Genomic DNA, 18,115 nt, shown 5'->3' on the forward strand with positions numbered 1-18,115 from the left:
GCGTGCAGACATTTTACGTACGGGTGGTCCCGGGAATCGAACCCACTATCCTGGCGTTGCAAGTGCCATGCTCTACCAATTGAGCTACAGAGGACCAAAGAAAAAGGACAAGAAAAGGACAGTCACACACTGTGAATTAGTCACCCTGTTCATATACTGTAGCACGGCATGGGTCATAGTCCTGCAGAGTCCTGTTGTAGAAGTGTAAAACAAGAAGTGCTAGCCAAGGAGGAGACAACCAGGTATAAATTAATACCATATGTACATATGCATATATTTCATAGTGAAGTCAGGCCGCTATGGGCCCTATATATTTGTATCACATTTGTCCCATTTTAAGAGTGTTCAAAGCCTTGACGAGCGTCTAGAGCACGTGTCAAAGTCATTCCACGGAGGGCCGAGTGTCTGCGGGTTTTCGCTCCTCCCTTGTACTTGATTGATGAATTAAGGTCACTAATTAGTAAGTATCTCCCCTCACCTGGTTGTCTAGGTCTTAAAACCAAAAATCAGCAGACACTAGGCCCTCCATGGAATGAGTTTGACAGCCCTGGTCTAGAGGCATCTCCTAGCACTGATGGCAGCACCATGTTCTATTACGGTCTCTTCCCTTTCCCTATGGATTATTTTGGAGGCATTTTCATTTCACTGGTGATACCCTGACTGAATGTCTAATGAATGGCTTCAGGTTGGTAGGGGATCTCTTCGCTCTCTCACACAAACTTAGTTTAGGTGGGGATCCTTTGACTGCGGTATTTTGCACATTTTCAAAGTGCTAATGTTAACAGGTTCTATCATTAAGCATGGCATATGGACGCTGAATATATTCATTTGAAAGACGCTGGCAGTAATGAACAAGGATGCATTAACAGGAAAGCAGCTCGTCAATACACAGTGCAAAATAACAGATGAATGGGGCGCTATACAGCACTGTGGGGAAAGCTGCTAGAGTGCAAGGAGATTACTGTGTGATGTTCACATTTAAGTACCAAATAAAGACTCCCAGTTCACATTGCAAACTTGAGAAGAAGGAAAAAAGGCAGGCTGTGTGGCCATGACGAATATGACTACAACGTGGGAGACTGGCACAAGCTGAAGGAGGTCAAAAGTAATAAGTGTTGACATTTTCTCCAGTTTCTCTCCTTTCAACATACATTTCAGCCCACACATAACCTTTCCTGTTTTCCAGAGCAGTGAGTAGAGTACTGAACGCATAAGCTTTGAATGCAAAAAAATAACCTTCCCCTTAGTACCTGACATTCATAAATATGGATATGGATCGGCTTGGTTAGATGGAGAAATGGAAGCAGCTCTACACCGACCTTTTTGTGTCTTTGTACAATGCTTATACGCTTTGTTGATATTCTACATACATTTTTTATGTGGTTTAGTAAGTGCAAGGATCTGAAGCATGTGGCACATAAAGAAATTATGAAAGACGGTATATATAAGATATTATACCAACAACTCCCTGTCACTCTAATTGCTATAGCTAGCTACTGTATGGTCAGCGAGAGTACAAGGACCTTCAGTACATCTCAGCCATAAGCCATATAAAATATATCAATCCCTGTCACTAGCATTGACTCAGTGACATTGTATATCTTCGCCCTTTGCTGGCATACCTATAGGATAGAAAGTATCCACCACAGTAAGCAACACTTCCACACTATCAATACTCCCAAGTCCCAACACACCTCATTGCAAATAATGCTTGCAGCGAGATCAAAACATTGTCAGTAATAAAGCTCTTTGGGAGCATCAATAGTGAGCTACTGTAGCAGAGCTTTACTTACTTTCAACATTTCTGTGTAGTTCCTCTGCTCAGCACCTCTCCAAATGGAATGCATGTTTGCTCTACTACCTACTTAGCATACATATCACAGCTTAGCACTGCTGGCATGATGCCATTACCCAGCTGGGCACAACTTTACTATCCCAGTATGACCAGCTATTTACATTATCCAGCGGACTACACCTCAGAGTCCTCACTTGTAAAGATGTGTACTACCATTATCTTAAGATACCTATAAAAAATAATCCTGCAGCAACAGGAAGTGTGAATTATTACGTGGATTATAATTCATGGACATTTTTGTAGGGGTTGATGTATTTTTCTTAAAGAGAATATCAAGTCTGACATTTCTAAGTGGAAATTACAAACTTCAGAAGCCTTTTTAAACTTCATATTTCCCGCATTGCAGGAAGGTTCACCTGCAACAGGGTAATCAAATGTAGATCCTACATTGGTATTCTTTTCATAGTGCACCATTACCAATAGTAATGGCCCCTCCCACAAACAAATAAACATGAAAAAACTAAACCACATAACCAAACAAATCTCTGTTGGCTACCTACCTGTGCATTTCCTGCTGGTGTCTTCTCTTTTGGAAGAACTAAGGAGCCTGCAGTCAAAGTTCTCCTCCCAGAACTCGGCGAACCACACGTTCCGGCGATTATTCTCCAGGGTGAGCGAGGTGAAGTATTCATCAAACCCTGGAGAATCGAAAGAGAAAAGAGAATTCTTCAGATCTGCACCAATTACCAACAGAACCCAACCTAGGAGAAAATGATGCGAGACTTGGGCAGTGTTGCTGCAGCTGCAGCGCTGTGCTGTCCTGGCATTTAGGAGTTGTATTAGTCTCATAGCTACGAAGTACAAATAAACCACTCTTTATCAAGTTTTGACCACTGCAGTTCCTGTGTACCACATGGATCTTTAATCAGGGCTTTCATCTTGGAAATTACATTAACATGACATTAATTAAAAAGCAGGATGCATAATAAACAAGACAATAGTAAACATGTCGTCCTCCACGAATGATTCAGCACCCCCCTTGGGCCAATTGATATATCGCGTGTGACTAGCACATTTCAGTTATTGTGTGTGACCACAGATTATCCATTATATTTACCAGATACTCAAGTGGCCGGTCTAACAATGAAAATAAATGGCTTAAAATATGGAAGGCAGTAGTTAGTCTGGGTACCATTCTCTCAAGCTAATCCCCTCTCTGTACTCCATGTCATGTGCCAAAGACTCTTTGGGAATGACAAGGAGTGGCAAAGAGTGGAATGTTAGCTAAAGAGACTGGTATCCAGACCAGAAGGTGGTCAGGAGAAGGCAATATCAGGTGGGACCATTCTAGCCAATGAGAGGGCAGTGTGAAAAACAGGCACAACTCCAATTTTTCCGGGATGTCATGTGTCCATCTCAACATTAACTGTTCAGAGGAAACTGCGTGAATCAGGCCTTCATGGTCGAATTGCTGCAAAGATACCACACCTAAAGGACCCCAATAATAAGAAGAGACTTGCTTGGGCCAAGAAACACGAGCAATGGACATTAGACCGGTGGAAATCTGTCCTTTAGTCTGATGAGTCCAAATTTGAGATTTTGTGTCTTTGTGAGATGCAGAGTAGGTGAACGGATGATCTCTGCTAGTGTGTTTCCCACCGTGAAGCATGGAGGTGGAGGTGTAATGATGTGGGGGTGCATTGCTGGTGACACTGTCTGTGAATTATTTAGAATTCAAGGCATACTTAACCAGCATGGCTACCACAGCATTCTGCAGCGATATGCCAACCCATCTGCGGTTAGTGGGACTATCATTTGTATTTCAACAGGACAATGACCCACCACACCTCCAGGCTGTGTAAGGGCTATTTGACCAAAAAGGAGAGTAATGGAGTGCTGCATCAGATGACTTGGCCTCCACAATCACCCGACATCAACCCAATTGAGAGGGTTTGGGATGAGTTGGAACACAGAGTGAAGGATGGTGGACGATCAGTCCTTGCATCCATACTGTAGCATTGTCTATTAATCTGAGAGTGGTTACATTTCTCCAGGCGCATCCCTCAGCTTTTTACCTAAACAGAGGCGGGGCGACCGTTTTGTTATTGTTTCATCTGTGGATTTTCCCTTTAAACAGCTGCATATTATCAAAACATCAAAGTGTCCCCAACAAAAAGGTAGACACAAGTCCTATAGCAAATGCAGCATATGGCATTCATTTTTCACATGTAAATAGCACTTTCGGTAGTGCTCCAAGCATACCATTCCATGAGCGCAGCATTCATTTTTCATCTCGAATCAATGAGCACAATCAGTCCTCCATGACAACAAAATCATAAACAACAGAGTAGGGCTGGCTAATAAGTCCTTAGTTTTGGGGTCATGCTCAGGTAAAACAATTTGGCTTGTCTATACTTCCATATTTCCAAGTCCTATTCTTGAAGATCAAGGGGTATAACATTATTTGGAATGACTGGAATTCTGATAGACTTTGATTTTTAATGTAAAGATATAATTTAATCGTATTATTATATGTAGTAGAAAGAGATAGGTGAGAAGAAGCCAACATAACCAACCCAATAAGTAAAATGTAACATCCATATATGGCCAGCTATGTAAACTTTAACATTGATTTATTCTGCAATAGATGTTGTTCAATTGGTAACATACAGTTTGGTCTTCTCCTAATGCCTCTTAAGGGGAAAGTAATCTAAAAGTAATGGAATATAATCAGATTACGTTACTGAGTTTGGGTAATCCAAAAGTTACGTTACTGATTACAATTTTGGACAGGTAACTGTAACGGATTACATTTAGAAAGTAACCTACCCAACCCTGGTCCTACTTATCAGTACACTCGTAACAACCCACAGTAAGCGCTACGAAACATCTACTCAGTCAAATAAGCCACACATACCAAATAAGCCATTACATTTTTTGTTGACCAAATTCGACACTCTCCCATTGACTTCTCGCTTGGTGAGCGGAAAAAAATGAAAAAACGGCATTTGCTGGAGAAGACAGATTTTGGCCCAGTTATCCTTATCGCTTCGCCTCTTCCTCTCTGGTGAGACTCACAAATGTCAGTTAATTACTATAACTCCTTTCTTGGGCCAATCAGTGTAATTTTGTAAATGACCGATTTCTATGGCAAGACGCATCATTCACCCAAGTTTCATCAAAATCGGGCCATATTTTGATGAATTTTTATTGAACTCTTGTTTTAAAACTTATACTGTGTGAAAATGAATGAATAAACAATGAAGTCTATAGATAAGCAGTATTAATAATAATGGATAACAAGCACAAAGACAGGGTTTGGGTTGATGTATAATCTCCAGCTGTGACGTACTCAAGGTCCAAATCTCTACACAGGTTTCTGCTCTCTCACACAGTCAGTTTTATCATCAGAAGCACTGTGACAAGAGATGATGACTAATCATGACTCAGCTGAATTTCTTCTGAAAGGGACGTCATGATGCATGCTGGTTTAATATACTCATCTTGCCAACTATTGTCCTGTCTAGATCACTCTAATTAAAAAAAGCTTTACAAAATTCCACACTTCACTTTCCACCTAGGCCCCAGATTGTAATGATGAGTGGCTATCATCACAGTGACACTGAGTGGAACTGCTAAATAAGTCACTGCTGACTGGTAAAACAGTGTGTGTGTGTGTGTGTGTGTGTGTGTGTGTGTGTGTGTGTGTGTGTGTGTGTGTGTGTGTGTGTGTGTGTGTGTGTGTGTGTGTGTGTGTGTGTGTACCATTACCTTTAATAGATGAGCGTTTGGGCAGTATAGTGACTGCTCCCACTGCCACGTCCTCCAACTGGTGTATTGGGCTGGTCTTCGCCCCCCAACTGTCCGACCCAATCCACAGGAAATGGCCCACCTGATTGGCTCTCTTGGTGGCATTGAGAAGTCCCCTGCAAGGACAGCCATGTGGGAATTAGGAGAAAGCAGAAGGGATACATGCAATCCAAAATCATGGGGAACCTATCAAGCAACCTATCAAGATGCATATCAGTATATTGCAGAAGTTGTGTACTATTTATATCAATGTATATTTAAGTTACACCATGAACCTATTTATATTCACTGTGTTTTAAATCCATTGATGTCAGTGGAGGCTGCTGAAGGGAGGACGGTTCATAGTAATGGCTGGAATGGATTCAATGGGAATTGGATCAAACGTGGTTCTTATGTGATTGATACAATTCCATTGACTCCATTCCGGGCATTACTATACTTCATTCTCCCCTCAGCAGTCTCCATTGATTGATGTATAGAAGATATGAAAGGACTTCAAGAGCCCTCTATCTCTCTCCCTTTTTCTCTCCCTCATATTTTCTCCATCTCTCCCTCTTGCTTTTTCTCTTACTATGGTCTGTCTATCCATCCTTCGTTTATTTTATTTTTTTAAAGATCATGTTTCCTCTCAGAAACATATCCCTTGAGGCATTGTAAACTGAACAATATCTCTGCTGCTTTGTTGTGATATTCCACATTCTCGGGTTCCCCTCCCAGGCACCTTTCTGTTTGTGTTATTGGAGGCATGTTTGTGTTTCAGACACCCAGTGCGTTCATAAATGCATTTGGATGCTGTGTACTGCTCTACGCACCGTACGTCTTCTTCACTGGCAAAGATGATGACTCCCCGGGAGTGGGGCGTTTCCAGCAGTTGTTGGATGGCTTCGTCATAATCCTCCAGCTTGGGGTTGTGGGGAATTTTCAAAGACTGAGCGATGCAGATCCCACCTTAAATTCAGAGAGAGAGATACACAGAAAGAAAGAGATAGATTTACAGAGAGATACACAAAAATAAAGAAAGAGAGAGAGAGAGAGAGAGAGAGAGAGAGAGAGAGAGAGAGAGAGAGAGAGAGAGAGAGAGAGAGAGAGAGAGAGAGAGAGAGAGAGAGAGAGAGAGAGAGAGAGAGAGAGAGAGAGAGAGAGAGAGAGAGAGAGAAAGAGAGAGAGAGAGAGAGAGAGAGAGAGAGAGAGAGAGAGAGAGAGAGAGAGAGAGAGAGAGAGAGAGAGAGAGAGAGAGAGAGAGAGAGAGAGAGAGAGAGAGAGAGAGAGAGAGATGATGAGCCCTCTGGAACATACATGAACATATACAAATTAGAGCTGGGACAATAAACAGAACATTATAAACGGAAAATGTTTGGTTCAACCATTAAACTAGCAGTAGTAGTTTAAAGGATATTTTTTTAAATGGTGGTGCACATGGTTATAAACTTATCTTGCTATTTATCATTATCGCATCAATTCAGGCAATTTATTGCGATATGTTTTTTTGTCCATATCCCCCAGCTCTAATTAAAAACACACAATTAAAACCCTCAAGTCAAGGTTGTGTTAACCTTGACTCTTGGAAATCAGATCCATATGGATATGGAACGCTTTCAAACAAAGTGGTGCTGAAAGGAAGACCCATATTTGTTTTGTGTTTTCATCTTCGCTATAGGTATGTGAGAGAGATAGATGACTAAAAAAGACAATCACTGTATACATACTATACATCCCATGTACATTTGAGTCACACGCTGTGAGTTGAGTGGTTTACAGTAAGTGGTACATCACAGTATAACAATTAGCAATTGACAGGACCCTCACAAAACAAAAAGTCCAACAGAAGACCAATAGGAAACTGCATCATTCTTCTAGAAGGAAGACGTGTAAAGACTTTTCACACTTTGTGAACACAGATGTTTTGAAGTCGTCCCCTCCCCATTGACTTTTCATTTCACATCATTATTAGACACAACACAATGGACAGTCAACCAAGCAGATGTGGAGACAGGCCACACAAACAATGAGGATATTAATATTGACAATGAATCATGTTCAGACAGGTCAGTGCTAATGAGTTTGTGCAGGACGAAAGATACTGACTGATTGCTTCCCTGCGTCGCTAAATACTTATTAGATATTTGGCGAGCCTCCCGTGACAGTCACCTCAGAGATATGGCCAAAACTTAGTTGGCAATTGTCCTTGGGGGAATATTGATTAAGGCAATCATTTAGCTTAATCCATGGTTGTCTGAATCTAAAATGAAGGGCCTGTAATAGGACCTAATTTTCTCCTGTCAAGCATTTAAGGTCATCTTTAAATATCGTCCCATAGCTCTGTGTGAGCTGATGAAAACACTGGTGCTGGAGTAGAGACTGCAGCCACCATTTTGTGAAGATAGAAAAACAAACATTATTTGTCATCCTCGGGTCACATTCAAGAGCTCATTATCGGAATATAAACATCAAATCGTATCTTTAACAAATAGCTTAATTGTATTCAAGCAGATGTGAGCGCACGGGCCGACCTAACCATCTAGCGTAAACAGACATTACACCTGAAGACACATGATAACTGGAGCTACATGACGAGCGGCAGGCAGGTTTGGTCCTGAGTCGACACTCAGGCTTCTCTATCAAAACTAATTAAAATATCTCCTGCTCAAGCACTCCTAATACCAGATAACCTTTGCAACATTGGGTTGGTTTCCCTGAGTAGACCAAGACATTGGAGGAATCAACTAATTGGCTTTCTGCTCAGGCTCATTACTTTGATATAAACAACTTTTAGCTGGCAGAGTAGAAAACACAACTCCAGACCCTGTTTACCGGGCTACAGCTAAAGACAGCTCCATCTAAATGACTCTTTCCGAGTTCTCCCCCTCTCCTCCATCCCCCTTTCACCATCCCAAAAAGCAGCAGCCACATCTCTACAAAGACAATGAGGATGGCTCCTGTAATCCTCCTTAAGTGGACAGAACACAAAAGCTGAGCTCCTTTCTCTGGCGGCTGGTCTGTTAAATGCTTGAGGATTGGGCTCTCCTGTTAAAATGAAAAGTGTAGCCTGGTATTGTGGTGTATCTGTGGAGCTGTAGCAGCAGAGGGAGGCAGCAGCAGCAGCCGGAGGGTCTCATAGGGACACCACTAAAGCTCCATTTCAGCACAGAGATTCCACATGATTCTTCAGGGCTCTGGGAGGGCTTATGACACTGTTACGAACAAGGTTTCCTTTTTGGGAAACTCTAATAATGTACTAGGGCTAATTCTTAGAGAGGTATTAGCCACACCTTTTAGCTCTGGGGGCTGTCTATGTGTCTGTCTGTCTGTCGGTCGGAGGGTATTATAGGTGATGAGGATTAATCCAACTAAAATGTATCTAGAATTTAGGGTCAAAGAGAAGTCTTATGAAAATATGCTTGTCACTGTCACAGTGTGTGTGGTGTATAGGGAAGCAGAGGCCATACCTTGTAGCACGAAGCTGACAGAGACACGGGACCTGGCAGCCAGTCACTGATGGAGATAAGCAGCCTTTTGAGTGGTTTTGCTTTCGGTTAGTGGAATCTGGAATCCTTGGGACGTCCCTACCTTAAACTCTAATCTTAACCACTACCCTAACCTTAACCCTTACCCATCCCTAACCCTTAGCTTAACCTTTTTAAATGTTTCACTTCAATGGGGTAACGTCACAAGGATTCCAGATAGCACTAACCTTTAAGGGTGGCAGGTAGCTTAGCGGTTAGAGCGTTGGGCCAGTAACCGAAATGGTTGCAGGTTCAAATATCCGAGCAGACAAGGTGAACATTTGTTGATGTGCCCTTCAGCAAGGCCCTTAACCCTAACTTGCTCCAGGGGTGCCGGACTACTATGGCTGACCCTGCAAAACAACACCTATCGTACTACTATGGCTGACCCTGTAAAGCAACACCTATCGTACTACTATGGCTGACCCTGTAAAACAACACCTATCGTACTACCATGTCTGACCCTGTAAAACAACACATTTTACTACACCTATCCGGTGTACTGTACGTCACAATAATTATTATTATTTAAAAAAATTACCAGGCTGGAATATTCTGTGAGGACTAGCCTGCCTGAAGGCTGCAGACTGGCTATGTGCTGTGAAACTGAGGCTAAATTATTGAATGACTGCAGAATTCCTTGTCAGTCAGTCAAGATGAGAACACCAGGCAGGCAGAGCCATCAGAGCCTGGAGTCTAGTGCTGTGGGTTTGAGTGTCTTCACCTGCCGCTGGCAGAGTGTCTGTTCTCTGGGCATGAAAGAAAGAGCTCTCTATTTACACAGGCAGCCAAAGAGCAGTCCACTGGCAGCCAAAGAGCAGTCCACTGTCTCTGTTAGAAAAAAAATGAGAACTCTGAGAGATAAATGCAAGGGGCATCATAGAGGGGGAGTGTTTAACTCCTCACACTGCTCTGTGTGGAGTATTCAAATCTTATACAGAGGCGATTCTAACATAGAACATCAAACATAGTTTTAATACAACAGTCTAAAAGTATTGGGTAAGAATGTGCTTTTCGTGAAATTAACATCCTGGGACGTGCACAATATTTCATTTGTAGCTTCAGACCTACTGCTCGGTATCTACATTAAACATTCTCCCCCCTCCAACTCAGTGCTCCACATGTCCCAGCTTGATTAATATATCACAGATAAAATAATGATGATTTAATTCATCAGGCTCCTGCTAGTCCTAGGCTGATGGTCCTAGGCTGATGAGTCTAAGTGCCACGGGTCGTGTGCTACATTAACAGCTTCCATTATTCATCCCCATATCCCGGAGATTCCCAAAATGCACTCCAGGATGTGACGGTGGCGTTTCAGAAATCAGAGTGGTCCCTGATGGGTTCAACCCCTCTTACCCATTCCTCTGTCCCCCCCACTACCCCACAAAACCCCAATCGTACCATCACTCCACCCCCGAGGGGGATCCATAATGCTCCAATTATATTTATCACCTCTGGAGCAGAGGCAGAACGACGACAGGCTCCCTCCACTGACACTTTCCTCCCCATGCAGCTCAAGTGGGATCCCACAGAAATATAATTCCATTGCTATTCTGTACACATGAACCCCTTCCTTCCTTATCCCACGTTCCATTCCACTGTCACGTTGTCTCTAGAAGAGAGAGGGGATGGCTGCTGGAGCACACTTTTCCACTTTAGAATGCTCATATTCTGAGAACACATCAAGCTATTGGTCAAATACTAGGGCAAACTAGGTCAGTCACTCCATATGTATAAAGTCAAAATAAAATTCTCTTACATTTTTCCGCTTCAGTCCCTCGGCTAAATATTTGGAGTGCCTTTGACAGGTTTTTCATTGTTCAAACTAATGATATGAAAACCCGGCTGTGGCAGCATACAGCAATTCATTTAAGAGTGATGTTTGTGGGAGTATCTAATCCTCAAACGCGCTGCATGAGTTTGTTTATCAAAGAGAAAACACAAACTCCATTACACTGGACCCAATCCAGACGTACACACCAAGAAAAATACTAACAAGATTCATAGTCCCATGCTCCAATTCTAAAGCAAAGACAACTCATTCAAATGAAACTGCAAGGGTGGAATACTACCAAAACAAGGGAGAAAGGGGAGAGTGGAAAACAGAGCAGATCGATATGAGCTGACCAACACTCTGCTCGGGGTAATGGGCAGCCATATTGCATTAGTCCGGGAGAAGCTTCTCCTTGAAGTGGTGAAGCGAGAATGTTACTAATGCATCTGCCATGTCACTTCCAGAAACATCTGAAGGCCCTACAGATCAACTCAAACAACAAACTGTGGCTGTATCTGGGACTGCATGTTTCTCTTTCAATGTTATTGGAGATATTTCTACTGCACCACTGCTTCAGTGCAAATACAGTATGATGCCTATTCATTTCAATCCAATGCAGCATCTCGTACTGCAAATGACACCTTCTCTAATGTTATGAATATCGAGAGTTATCATTCTGAATTCAAAGCTTTTATCAAAAACACAATGCCTTGGGTGTGCAAGGCTTTCATTGAGGGAAATGATTCCTATTTGATTTGTATGGGGATACAGAAGGGCATTCCCTGACTGCAGCTCTATTGTAATGGATGAGTCAACAAGAACAGCAAGATACATTTCTAACTCCCTCGTCTGTGATGTTTTTACAGTCACAACAATATTATCAACGCAGCGTTTTGCCGAGACAAAAACACCAGTGAAGGAAGTACAACAGACAGAAAACCATCTGGTCATTGCAGACCTACCATGTGCAGACCCACCATGTGCAGACCCACCATGTGCAGACCCACCATGTGCAGACCCACCATGTGCAGACCCACCATGTGCAGACCTACCATGTGCAGACCCACCATGTGCAGACCCACCATGTGCAGACCCACCATGTGCAGACCCACCATGTGCAGACCTACCATGTGCAGACCCACCATGTGCAGACCCACCATGTGCAGACCTACCATGTGCAGACCCACCATGTGCAGACCCATCATGTGCAGACCCACCATGTGCAGACCCACCATGTGCAGACCCACCATGTGCAGACCAACCATGTGCAGACCCACCATGTGCAGACCCATCATGTGCAGACCCACCATGTGCAGACCTACCATGTAGGAGGATGTAACACACTGAAATAAAAAATCCTCCAAAGTAACCCACTAAATCATCAGGACTTTTCTTCCCAATTCCCTCTTAGTGTTCTGCTGAGGCTCATCCTGCAGCTGTTCTCTCCAGCGCCACAACAGCCTCTTAAAGTTTTAATGAGTGATCACACTGCACATGAACAAATTAAATTTTCATGTCCTCCAGACTTCTTATCGTCGCCCATGGGATATCAGAGACGGAAAAGGAAGTGAGACATCCCACTCCCTCATTTTTCTGTTTCAATGGAAGTCAATGAACTAAGTAGACCAGACCAAGCTCTGTCTATGGGAGAGCCACTCCCTAAAGTAGACAGGAAGTTGCCAATTTTTTAAAATGGTAAACGGCCTGAGTGAACTACTATATCTTAATGTATCCACCATCTTTAAGGATATCATTAGCTCTCGCCCTTTCCTCTACACTAGCATCACTCCTCAGTACCGATGCGCAGGATTGGTTGACAGGGGTCTAGCTAGTAGCTGCAGATTACAGGAAAATAGTTGGGATCTGTAAAGGTTAAGGCAGAGATCTGTATATAATGATGAGATGCTGGGCAAAAACTGGTTGAATAAACGTTGTTGCCACGTAATTTCAACCAAAAAATGTAATTGACAACTCAACAAAATGTAAATCAAAACTAGATGTTGAAACTAAGTCTGTGCCCAGTGGCTCACGTTTCCTTCTTAACAATGGGAGTCGTTGTCCCAAAGCCAGAAAGGCAGGCCTGCATATTAAGCCCATAGAAACGCATTGGGATTCTTTTTTACAGATTTTTGCGAAAGATAACCCTTCCTGCTTCGCCTCTTCCTCTCTTGTCAAGGTGAGAATCAGGAAGTCACCTTGGTTCCCTAGGTACAGTAGTATTGCCAGGGGAGGAGTTGTATGAATGCTGAAGCGTAGATCACGGAATGTAATTTCCTGGGCCAGATGATGAAGTAGGTAATCCTTTCTTAAAGCAGCGCCTTTGTTGCTGGGATGGAAATGGAATTGAGAGTTCTCCCACACAACAGATATTGCCAGCACCCACAGAACAAACTCTTATATTCTTAGATCATATTTTACTCAGGGTCACTCACAGAGCTGAAAGTCACTCACAGTACTAGAAGTCACTATGATAATTGTTGTCAATACATTTATTAATTTATTACAAAATATAATTGTCTATGTAGTCTCAGCATGGAATTTACAGCAATTTGTTGGTCCATAGTGAGCCCCAGATGGACAAAACAGCCTCAATCCCTCTCTCTCTACCTCCCTGTCACGATCGTCGTAAGAACATTCGGACCAAAGCGCAGCGTGAAATCGGTTCGACTTTTTCATTATAAGTGAACCGCAAAACAAAACAATAAAGGATAAACGACACGTGAAGCAATGGAGTGCTCACAGGCAACTACGCATAAACAAGATCCCACAAAAACCAGTGGGGAAATGGCTGCCTAAATATGATCCCCAATCAGAGACAACGCTAAACAGCTGCCTCTGATTGGGAACCATACCAGGCCAACATAGAAATAAAACAACCTAGATTACCCACCCTAGTCACACCCCGACCTAACCAAAATAGAGAATAAAAAGGCTCTCTATGGTCAGGGTGTGACTCTCTCGCTCTCTCGCTCTCTCGCTCCCTCCCTCCCTCCCTCCCTCCCTCCCTCCCTCCCTCCCTCCCTCCCTCCCTCCCTCCCTCCCTCCCTCCCTCTCTCTCTCCCTCCCTCCCTCCCTCCCTCCCTCCCTCCCTCCCACTCCTCCTCTCCAGCCTGTCAGTGTGCTGCCTGTCTTAAATTGGCAGTGTAATTATAACCTGCTAAAAGGTGGAGGTGGGCATTCTCACCTGTGATCGTTCCCTGTCTGTATGGAACCATGGGTGAAAAATGCTTCAAGAGGAACAACAGTGCTCTACCTGTAACTGACGTCTACAGCGCTTTGAGAAATAACTCCAAAACTAAATCTAAGCATAGTATCTTATCATTTATAGTATCATATCCACTACTACTTCCATTACTTACCAGCCTCTTTGGAGATCTCTTGGAAGGCCTCCACGCCCTTCTCTCCATAGCTGCCCTCAGAGGCAACGGTGGAGACGTAGGTCCAGTCCAGGGCTCTGATGATGTCCACCATGGCCTGGGCCTGAAATGAGTCCGGGGGAACCACCCGAGAGAAGAAGTCATAGCGCCGGTCATCACTCAGCTCTGGGGCCGTGGAGGCATAGCTGATCTGAGGGATCTGATTGGAGGAGAGAGTGAAGTGATGAGAAGAGATTTTACTCCTCTTATGCTCAACAGGGTGCAACAACAGTATACAACTTTCAACCCTATTCATTATATTTCTGTCTGCAATGTTCTGAGTGTTTTACCTAACTGAATGTGTTCTACCTAACTGAATGTGTTCTACCTAACTGAATGTGTTTTACCTAACTGAATGTGTTCTACCTAACTGAATGTGTTCTACCTAACTGAATGTGTTCTACCTAACTGAATGTGTTCTACCTAACTGAATGTGTTTTACCTAACTGAATGTGTTCTACCTAACTGAATGTGTTCTACCAAACTGAATGTGTTCTACCTAACTGAATGTGTTCTACCTAACTGAATGTGTTCTACCTAACTGAATGTGTTTTACCTAACTGAATGTGTTCTACCTAACTGAATGTGTTTTACCAAACTGAATGTGTTCTACCTAACTGAATGTGTTCTACCTAACTGAATGTGTTCTACCTAACTGAATGTGTTCTACCTAACTGAATGTGTTTTACCTAACTGAATGTGTTCTACCTAACTGAATGTGTTCTACCAAACTGAATGTGTTCTACCTAACTGAATGTGTTTTACCTAACTGAATGTGTTCTACCTAACTGAATGTGTTCTACCTAACTGAATGTGTTTTACCAAACTGAATGTGTTCTACCTAACTGAATGTGTTCTACCTAACTGAATGTGTTTTACCAAACTGAATGTGTTCTACCTAACTGAATGTGTTCTACCTAACTGAATGTGTTTTACCAAACTGAATGTGTTCTACCTAACTGAATGTGTTCTACCAAACTGAATGTGTTCTACCAAACTGAATGTGTTCTACCTAACTGAATGTGTTCTACCTAACTGAATGTGTTTTACCTAACTGAATGTGTTCTACCTAACTGAATGTGTTCTACCTAACTGAATGTGTTCTACCTAACTGAATGTGTTTTACCTAACTGAATGTGTTCTACCTAACTGAATGTGTTCTACCTAACTGAATGTGTTCTACCTAACTGAATGTGTTCTACCTAACTGAATGTGTTTTACCTAACTGAATGTGTTCTACCTAACTGAATGTGTTCTACCTAACTGAGTGTGTTCTACCTAACTGAATGTGTTTTACCTAACTGAATGTGTTTTACCTAACTGAATGTGTTCTACCTAACTGAATGTGTTCTACCTAACTGAATAATCCATGCTGAATATGCTTAATGTTGATGGTGGATGACACGAGTTTCAACCAGACAGAGAACGAAAAAATATTTGAGCCCTAGTGAGACCTAGTAAAAAGCACTGTATAAAAGCAATATCATCATTACTAGTATTATTAAGCAGTTTATCATCACTTGAGATGTTCCCGGTCCCCTATAATTATCACAGACAGCTTGGCTCTCAAATAAGTATTGCTGTTTACCCCATCAAATGCTATTGGTGACATGTAAATTATATAGGATGTTATAAGACACTGGTATCACCTCACCTCTCCTCACCCCTCACATCCCTCCTAACATCTCGAATCCCTCATCACCTCTCCTCTATCCTCCTCACCCCTCCTCACCCCTCCTCACCTCTCCTCTCCCCTCCTCACCTCTCCTCACCCCTCACATCCCTCCTAACATCTTGCATCCCTCCTCACCTCTCCTCACCCCTCGAATCCCTCATCACCTCTCCTCTCTCCTCCTCACCCCTCCTCACCCCTCCTCACCCCTCCTCTCCCCTCCCCTCCTCGCCTCTCCTCACCCCTCACATCCCTTCAAACCCTTCCTCACCTCTCGCATCCCGCCACACCCCTCCTCTCCCTTCCTCACCCCTCCTCACCTCAGCTCTCCCCTTCTCTCCTCTCCTCACCCCTCCTCACCTGTCCCCGGTGCAATCACAGAGATGTTATGAGTGTTCAGGTACAGACCAGCTACCTTGAATCACTCAGGTGGGCTGGGTGCATCACATTGATATTGTTGGATATGGTTGAGATACCCCATCACACCATCTTATCTAAGCTGCTGTATGAATGCAATCCATTCCTATTAGGCTGATCAGAAGCAGCTGGACACTGGGGAAACAGGGGAATGAGGACACAGAAGACCACTGATGGAATTCCACAACCCAGGCTAACAGCACTGAGTATGAGTTATGGCTTTGACCCACTACTGCACAAAGCAGACAAAAAGAGGAGGGGAACAGGAGGCCATGTTCAAAGCAACTTAATACGTGTTGAACGGCCAAACGTATATGCGAGTACAACATCAGTTCTGGTTGTAATACAATTACACAAATTCAGGGGAGGGAATACTGTCAGATGCTAGTAGCTAAACCACTTCAGTGAGTTAGAATTCTGGTTCAAAAGTGGGCAGCAGCCAGGTAGTCTAGCATTTAAGAGCGTTGGGCCAGTAACTGAAAGGTCACTGGTTTGAATCCACGAGCCTACTAGGTAAAAAATATATTGAATGTGCCCTTGAGCAAGGCACTTAACTCTAATTGCTCCTGTAAGTCTCTCTGGATAAGAGCATCTGCTAAATTACTTTAAAAAAAAACTATGATACAATGTAATAAAAGGATGAGAAAGAGAATGCCAGTGATTTGTATTTTAACTCATTGTCTCTATCTCTTTCACTCTCTTTAGCTCTGTCTCTCTTTATTTCGGTCTCTCTTTCTGTCTCTCTTTATTTCGGTCTCTCTCTTTCTGTCTCTCTTTATTTCGGTCTCTCTCTTTCTGTCTCTCTTTATTTCGGTCTCTCTCTTTCTGTCTCTCTTTATTTCGGTCTCTCTCTTTCTGTCTCTCTCTTTCTGTCTCTCTCTAGCTCTGTCTCTCTATCTCTGTCTCTCTATCTCTGTCTCACTATCTCTGTCTCACTATCTCTGTCTCTCTATCGCTGTATCTCTATCAATTCAATTCAATTCAATTCAAGGGGCTTTATTGGCATGGGAAACATGTGTTAACATTGCCAAAGCAAGTGAGGTAGATAATATACAAAAGTGAAATAAACAATAAAAATTAACAGTAAACATTACACATACAGAAGTTTCAAAACAATAAAGACATTACAAATGTCATATTATATATATACAGTGTTGTAACAATGTACAAATGGTTAAAGTACACAAGGGAAAATAAATAAGCATAAATATGGGTTGTATTTACAATGGTGTTTGTTCTTCACTGGTTGCCCTTTTCTTGTGGCAACAGGTCACAAATCTTGCTGCTGTGATGGCACACTGTGGAATTTCACCTAGTAGATATGGGAGTTTATCAAAATTGGATTTGTTTTCGAATTCTTTGTGGATCTGTGTAATCTGAGGGAAATATGTCTCTCTAATATGGTCATACATTGGGCAGGAGGTCAGGAAGTGCAGCTCAGTTTCCACCTCATTTTGTGGGCAGTGAGCACATAGCCTGTCTTCTCTTGAGAGCCATGTCTGCCTACGGCGGCCTTTCTCAATAGCAAGGCTATGCTCACTGAGTCTGTACATAGTCAAAGCTTTCCTTAAGTTTAGGTCATTGTACTCTCTGTTTAGGGCCAAATAGCATTCTAGTTTGCTCTGTTTTTTTGTTAATTCTTTCCAATGTGTCAAGTAATTATCTTTTTGTTTTCTCATGATTTGGTTGGGTCTAATTGTGCTGTTGTCCTGGGGCTCTGTGGGG

The 18,115-nt window shown here is 42.8% G+C and overlaps 1 protein-coding gene across 2 annotated transcripts in view; it reads right to left on the bottom strand.

The window, feature by feature from the left end:
* Positions 1–18,115, bottom strand: part of LOC139542893 (metabotropic glutamate receptor 7-like) — a 124,361-nt gene that overhangs the window by 63,460 nt on the left and 42,786 nt on the right. The window contains exons 2-6 of one of the 2 annotated variants that reach the window (XM_071348849.1): positions 14,245–14,461; positions 6,418–6,553; positions 5,567–5,721; positions 2,356–2,493; positions 22–84 (exon numbers count right to left, since the gene is read on the bottom strand). In XM_071348849.1, coding sequence (XP_071204950.1) covers positions 22–84; positions 2,356–2,493; positions 5,567–5,721; positions 6,418–6,553; positions 14,245–14,461 — 709 coding nt within the window. The remainder of the gene's footprint in view (positions 1–21; positions 85–2,355; positions 2,494–5,566; positions 5,722–6,417; positions 6,554–14,244; positions 14,462–18,115) is intronic. The other variant, XM_071348850.1, reaches the window with a different exon arrangement.

This window comes from Salvelinus alpinus, chromosome 17, assembly GCF_045679555.1.
Source record: "Salvelinus alpinus chromosome 17, SLU_Salpinus.1, whole genome shotgun sequence".
Lineage (NCBI taxonomy): Eukaryota > Metazoa > Chordata > Actinopteri > Salmoniformes > Salmonidae > Salvelinus > Salvelinus alpinus.